This window comes from Phyllobates terribilis, unplaced genomic scaffold, assembly GCF_046119375.1.
Source record: "Phyllobates terribilis strain yellow unplaced genomic scaffold, ASM4611937v1 Scaffold_4__5_contigs__length_816908805, whole genome shotgun sequence".
Taxonomy (NCBI): Eukaryota; Metazoa; Chordata; class Amphibia; order Anura; family Dendrobatidae; genus Phyllobates; species Phyllobates terribilis.
Window position 1 is genome coordinate 309,796,948 of NW_027362764.1, and position 7,719 is coordinate 309,804,666.

The 7,719-nt window shown below is 44.4% G+C and overlaps 1 protein-coding gene across 1 annotated transcript in view; it reads left to right on the top strand.

Annotated features, from left to right (window-relative positions):
- The window catches only part of LOC141265365 (protein MON2 homolog), a 31,118-nt gene extending 30,923 nt beyond the window's left edge, over window positions 1-195 (top strand). The window contains exon 8 of the mRNA XM_073678373.1: window positions 1-195. This exon is cut by the window's left edge and continues 15 nt beyond it. Coding sequence (XP_073534474.1) covers window positions 1-9 — 9 coding nt within the window. The 3' untranslated portion in view covers window positions 10-195.
- Window positions 196-7,719: the final 7,524 nt, after the last annotated feature.

Here is a 7,719-nt window from a genome sequence, read left to right on the forward strand (position 1 = left end):
ACATTGTAAGGGATTCCACCGAGTCCCAGTCAATACGCTGGAAAAACCTATGGGCTCTGATGTTGCCATTGACTCCGAGACGCCTGGCAGGATCTTCCCGGAGGAGCTACAAAAGAAGAAAAAATAAATTAATTAATATAACAGCTTCATAAATAAAATAAAAAATAATAAAAAACAATATTTTTTTTAAAAAAAGCTATATATTAGTGTTTTTATTCTGAAATTTACAATAATACATGACACGTAATATATACCACTGACCTTTTTAATGATGTTCTTCGCCTCCTTGCTGGAAGCGTTGAATAGTCCTCGATGGTATTTGGACCTGCTGGTAATCATGATGTTCAAAATGATGCCAAATGCATACCAGTCTACCCCAGCATTGTACTCCTCCGCAGCCAGCATCTCAGGAGCCATGAAGCCTGGTGTCCCAGCGTATTCGGTGGCTGTCCGGTCTCCATAGATGTTCTCAACTGCCAGACCGAAGTCGGCAATCTTTATATGGCCCGTCGCAGCCACCAAGATGTTAGAAGGCTTGAGGTCTCTGTGAAGAAGAAGACAAATGGATTCTTATCAGTGTCTGCTCTATAATTCTCAGTAATGCTGAGTATAGCTATAGGCATCACTGGTGGTGGAGGATTAGATGTATTTCTAGTTACCGGTGGATGATGCCCTTAGAATGCAGGTGTTGAATTCCACACACAAGTTCCGCGGCGTAGAATCTGGCCGAAAGAGAAGAGGAGAGAATAGTATTTAGTGGAAGAGAAACTCAGAAATATACACTGCTCAATAGACTAGACAGGCAGGACTTGTCAGGATTTTATATTTTTATGGTTCAATAGGAGAGTCGCACATATCGCACTGATTATAGTGCACCTGGACCTGCTCATCTGAATATTAGGAACACAGGTATTAACGGACAATCCCAATAATAAGGAAAAAAAAAAGAAAAATCTTAAAAGTGTAACATGTCTACCGATCACTTTTTTTTATCTTCTCCTTCAAATACATAGCTGTTTCTGTACAGTGTCCGCGGTCGGGTACTGCACATCAACCCCATACTGATTTGAATAGGGAGCGGACGTGCAGTACCCGACCACGGCCACTAAACGGTAGACGGAGCTGTACTGCGCAGTTCTGTAACTGGTCAGTTCTGGCCACCGCCGACACCGTAAACAGATGATTGACAGAGGTACCGGGTGTTGCACGCCCACCGATCAGACATTGATGTCCTATCCTAAGGATAAATGGTAAAGTAGTGGAGAACCTCTTTAAGTTCCTTTTTGCCTATAAGGAAACACAATTTCCACCATTACAGTGTAAATGTATATGTTGTTAAAGGGTTATCCAGGATCAGAAAAACATGGCGGCTTTCTTTAAAAAAATAACGTCATATCACTAAAGTGAATGAGGATGAGCTGCGATACCATTCACAACCTGTGGACAGGTGTGGTGCTATTTTTAGTGGAAAAGAAAGCAGCCATATTTTCCTAAGTGTTTCACTAAAAACATCCCTGTGAATGGAAGATATGAGTTTACCTGAACCTTAGAGCTAACAATCTAATCAATCTAGTCAGTCTCATATGGAAAATACATAGCTGTATTGCTTAGACTGTGACTACTGTACCGTGCACTGGGGATGTCAAGACACCCCTTCCTCATCAGGAGATGGTTGAATTCGCCACAGGTGACATACTCCATCCCAAGAAGCACAAGCTCCTGTCAGACAAGACGTAGAGATCAGTCGTATGATAAAGTCATTGTAGCGTCCATACATTTACTAACACTCAATAATCAGTTATTTCTTCTGTGATTTCTTCTGTGGTCGAGCTCTATTCCACTAACTCATGAAGATATAGTTACATAATAATAGCAATAATGATACTTTCTTCTTTTTACTATGTGTTTATTGGCTATTCTAAGTATACACATATAGTGGATATAGCTACAAATGTAGAATGTGATGGGCTAAATGTACGGCATTCCTTCTCACTGTAATGTTGACTTCTGCATTTCTCACCATTGTGAGGTACTCAATAAGAATGACATCCATAGGGGTGGACAAATGACTTCAGATTTTGGGAGCCAGTTGGACCACTCCAAGATTTTCCATAAATTTCAATAGAGAAACCCAAAAAGTTAACCGTCAGCATCATATTTCTAGGCAGATTGCCTGGCCCCCAGGGTTTGTCCAGTGTTCCCAAAGTAGGTGACAGCTACACATACAAGGAGCAGGACATTAAAATGTTGTCAATGCTGAAATGTTAAACACCATATATAAATGTGGATATATTCCGTGTATAGAGATGAGTGCACTTTATGGTTTATCCAATATTAATGAACTGGTCACAATTTTACCTTGGTCTGAAAGGCGAATGTGCCATGAAGAAGGAAGGGGCTGCCAGATGCAAGTTGTAACACACGTCGCTCCACCATCGCGCGCTCCTCTCCTTCAGCTAGCAGGTCCCTCTTTGTGATGACTTTTACAGCAAATTGCTGGCGGGTATATCTATCTTCCGCCAGCACCACCTAGAAAAGAATGTTCATTTATTGGTGATCTTCATTAAAGGGGTTGTCCGGCCTTGGGGTAAAAAGTCTGCAGACACTTTATGTGACTACAGACTAGTGAGGATTCTCCAGTGTCAGGAGCGGGTGGTCATTTATCCGGCCTCGCTCCATTCAGTTGCATAGAGCAAGACTGCACACGTCTCGTTGGCACGTGACCACATGTATGCACATTGCACACCTTCAGTTATGCTCTCGCCCGTTCCTGGCGCTGGCACCGGAGAATCTTGACAACACGCACATTGTACCCTGAGGCCAAACAACCCCTTTACATAAGTTAATTAGAAAAAATTCCATGGGCATAATTAGTTATTCAAAATTAGTATTCAAGTACTCCTTAAGAATTGTATATTGACAGGAGAAACAACAGGAGTAGTTTAAAAATATCTACTTTATTGTATGCAGTTTAAAATCAGAAAAAAAGTGGACAGGAGATAGACTACATGGTAACATGAAAAGTTCAGGTACAGACCAAAGATCCCAATCAATATAATTAAATGGTAATCACTCAAAATGATATAATCATGGGGCAGGTAGAGGGGTGCAAGAATAGATATTTAATCCATTTTGCCCTGTATTCCCAGAGTAGTAATTGCACCCTAATTTAACACTACAAGGTTCGATAGGAGTAATCCTTACCCATAGTGGCAAGGAGAGTCTGACCCGGGTTGTGGAGGCTGTAAGTGCTGCGACACTACGCACGTTTCGCATGCCGACTGCACGCTTTCTCAAGGGGAAGGTAGGGAGGAATGTTAATACCTCACATGGTTACTGATTCACAAATGAGAGCGACTGAGTGAAGCATGCGCCGATCACCGCACCCGCGGCACGCCCACCCCCGGCCGTCAAGCCAATCACGGCAGGCTGAGAGACCTGATGACACCCACACATGCCGAGACCAACATAGAGACGCCGTGGAGCAGGGCGCTCACGGAGCAGGGAAGAGGGCACGCGCACACCGATCCCATGGTGAGTATAAGTAAATATAATATTTAGAAAAAGACTGGTCATCACTCAATGAAATATTAGAAGATAAAACATTACTCACTATCATGAAAAATAAGAAATAAATGAAAATCGATGGAGGATGACAAAAAACAAAAAGGGGAATGATAACAACATTAATTAGTGGAACATCATCCTCTTGCGACTATACATTGATAATACAATAAATAATTAAATGTGCCCATTTACACAATGGCAAAATACATAGTAAGTATAAAATGCCGTCCGATGTCCATCCCAGAAATCATCCGTGTATCTTCCATATAGATGTTAAATTATATGTCTATGAATCCTCAATTCAATATAGATGTCAATTGTATATATATGATTCCTCAATTCACCAGAAAATTTGCATACGGAGACCAGTCACAGACTATGAACATGAGATAATGGAACAAGCTGCAGGTAGATTCACAAGAAAAAAGTGATGAGTAATTAAAACAAAATAAGACCAAAATATTAAAAACAAAGTTAAATAACACGCAAACTACTAAGCCAGATGGTGATGGTGGCTAGTGTATCAATCATAGAAAGGACGAAAAACTAAGTACTTTGTTTAAACTTGATGTAGTCATCGTCCCCAAGGTGGCGATCCATCTGGTCTCACGCTGGGCCAGACGTTTGCCTATATCTCCTTCCCGTATGCGAGGGGGAACAAGGTCAATTCCTCGCACCTGGAAGGGTTTGGGGCTACAGTCATGGTGCATCTTGAAGTGTCGGGGGATAGTTTTTAGTTCTGTGGTGTCGTTCGCTGTCCGGGCAGCAGCAATGTCCCTCACATGCTCCTGCACACGCACTCGTAATTAGTGTTCAGCGAATTTGCTTGGCATTTCAAATTCGGGTTTGTGTTCGGGATTCCGGCTTGTTCGCGCGAAAAAATTGTCTCCACCCTGATTTGCCACGCTATCACGCGTGGCAAATATAAAAAGACTGTGTGGGGGTGCAGAACTGTATATAGATGATGGCATCAAAGACCATGGTGCAGGTGTAAAAGCGTTGAATTTCCTATGCGGAATGCATTTTTTACCTGGGTACCACCAGCAGCGCCCCCACAGAGCCATTTGCTTCTCTTTGCTGCCTAATTATACAGTTATTATTGTAGCCCAGTGGTGAAATCAGCTGTGAGCTTTGTAGCTGCTTGTGGGCAGTTTTGTAGCTCAGCCAAGATGAGGTTTGGTGGAGTAGGTTGCTTCCTAAGCACCAATAAAAGGGGTTGTCCAATGCACAAAATGTCCTGTATAAATATCTACTTTTACTAATTGTACTGACAGCTGACTGCACTGATGCACCTGCTGAGACGGCTGTCAGTCAGTTCCGGGGCTTATAGCCGCTGTTAACTGTATACTGACCAATGACTGAAGCCGCGCCTCTATGACTGAAGGCTGGAAGCTGCCGAGTGGAATAAAGTTTATTTCCCCTGGCAGCCAGGCTTTCACTGCAGCGGCCGCATGGCTATAAAGCACTACTAAACTGCAGATTAACGCCATAGCTGTAGGTTAATAGGATTTGTCACATGACAGGTTCCTTCTAAATTGTTAGTACAATAGTTAATTCCATTCTGTGTCCATCTAAGCTGACAAAGCTGTAAACTTGAGGGTCTGATGAGCGCTACCCTCTGAGGCAAGGAGATAAATGACTGTTTATTGACGACTATTAAACTGAATGGAAGCAGTCCTGATTCTGCTTAAGTTGTGCTAATTATACAAAGTTTCAATTGACTACCAACAAAAATTATTGAACTGATGACAATGTTTCTAGTATTATTAGCTGTGTTATCATCATTAGTCCTGCTAAACTAATATAAATTTTTTGTATTTGTGCATTTCTTTATTAGCAGTAGAAATAGTGTATAGATTCCTATGTAGCCATTAAAAATAATGTCTGTTAGCAAGCACCACTAGGGGGAGCTCTTTGTATAAGGATGTATACAGTTACCATAGAAATCTGTGGAAAACATGGAAATATAAAGTGCATTGCACACTCATATTGGCGTCTTCTGACAGTCAAACATTCAGGGATGTACTTATAAATTATACTGCCCTAGGCACCGAGTCTCAATATCCTCCAGACTCTAGTTTGAAGTCTAATTTCCCCATTACCACAGACCCCTGACCTGTCAATGTTGGGAGCAGCACGAGTCCTGTTCACACAAACGATGTGCTACCGAGATCGATGATCATTTAAGCAAATCAAAAGATCATTTTACCCTATGAAAGAGCATTTTGCTTGTTTGTCGGGCGATCGTCAGCCTGTTTCCACTGGTTCCTTATAACTGCGCAGTGTAAATACACCTTAATCTGCAGCACAGACCTGAGACTACATTTGCAGACACTTCACCCTGATCCTAAAATCCTTTTCACTCCACAGCCCCACTGGTGTCAGGTCTTATGCTGCAGTGATGCCCGGGAGTTAAGACCACTGCAGGAAAGAGGAGAGGTGAATATATTTTGAAGAGTATATGACGCGCCCCCTGGGCCAGTGTTGTTGGGGATACCCGGAGCCGGATCAGATGGGGGTTGTAGTCTCCGAGTGGCTGTGACCCGGTCCGTGCCCAGGGTGTCAAGCTCAGTGTGTGGCAGTCCTTATGATGTTACTAGATGTTCTTTTGTGTCGACTACACCACCCGTTGATTTGCGGTCAATACGGCCGCCGCTGCAGCAGGGTTCACTGAGGCTGATGATGTGAGTGCAGCTTAGGTAGTATAACCCCCAACGGGAGGGGTATAGCCTCAGGGGGTCAGCCGTGGAGGATGGTGGTTGTGAAGGTGCAGCAAGGAGACTCAGAGGCATAAAATGCAGTTCCAGGGTTTTACTTACTGGTGTTGCTCGGGTCACTGTGTACAGCAGTGACCACCCAAGCCGTGCTGCGTCCACCAGGTCCTGGACTCGGTCAACTCCCAGGCAACTCCGGAGTGTGGTCCTGAGCTCCTTTCTGTCTCTCCCTTCTTCTGGCCGTTCCCACCAGGGATCCACCTAAGTCCGGCTCCCTCGGGCCTCTTGTTGGTCAAGCCTCCTCTGGGCTCCCTGACCCTATTCTTGGTCTGCCTTCCGGGTGGATTTAGTGGGTGATCGTGGCAGATCCTGCCCACGACCTCCGGTTCCTGGCTAAGGTGTGCTGTAGCCTCTGCCAGCTTGGGATCCGGTACCCTGTTGCCGACCCTTCACCCTATTAGCTCTCTTATGGGCTCTTGGGGTCCCCTCTGCGCCTCTGGGTCTCTCTCTCTTCTCCTCTGCTCTGCTTCTCAGGCTCTCAGACAGACTGTCTGACTGACTCACAGGCTGACTGACTGACTGACGTCTCACAGACTGACCCTGATCTAAGATGGTGCCCACCTTAAATACTCCCTCTATGTGTGAGCTCAGGTGACCAGCACCCAATGAGCTCCTAGCTTTACCCAGGCTGCTCCCCCTATCTGCCCCTACACTACTGGGATGTTCCACCCCCCTCCCACTCCAGCCAGGAACAGACACTGTCTACCTGCACATTTCTCTAGTGGGAGTACCATCGGTCTGTTCCCCGGAAATGGGATGTGTGTAGTGCATGCAGCTAACTGAGCTCAGCTCCACACTCCATCCTTACCCGGGAGTGGAATATCACACCTCTGGGTTGAGGTGCAATACCCCTGTAGCAGCCGAATCCTCAGGGTGCTACATTCCCCCCTGGTAAATCACAGCACGTCCTCGGGCTGTAAAATATAAAAAAAACATCCAAAACATACAATTTTTTTTCAAAACATAAACATATAAAACATCATATACATCATCAGCAGCAATAAACTCTTCATATAAAAACTTTTCATAAATAACATTCTTGTTTCTGGTTCCTCCGGTCACGGTGCAACTTGTGACCGGGTAAAGTGCTACAGTCTCTCTTGGAATAAAACAGTTCCCTATAAAACCAGTAGGGGGCGCTTTAGGAAGCGCAACCATACACAAGGGGATATGGCCGCTCTCAGTCCTCGGCCAGGTATTAGGAACTAGGGACACACGGGCATCAGTTCAATTGGCTGGTCCCAACGGGGACTATATTTTAACTAGAACAGTTCTTATACCCTGACGGGTAACTATGTACAGTCTCTCTCTACCGTACTTCAACGACGGCGTCCTCCTGCTCCTTCTTTAGATTCTTCAGACCCGTCCGGGTCCTCTT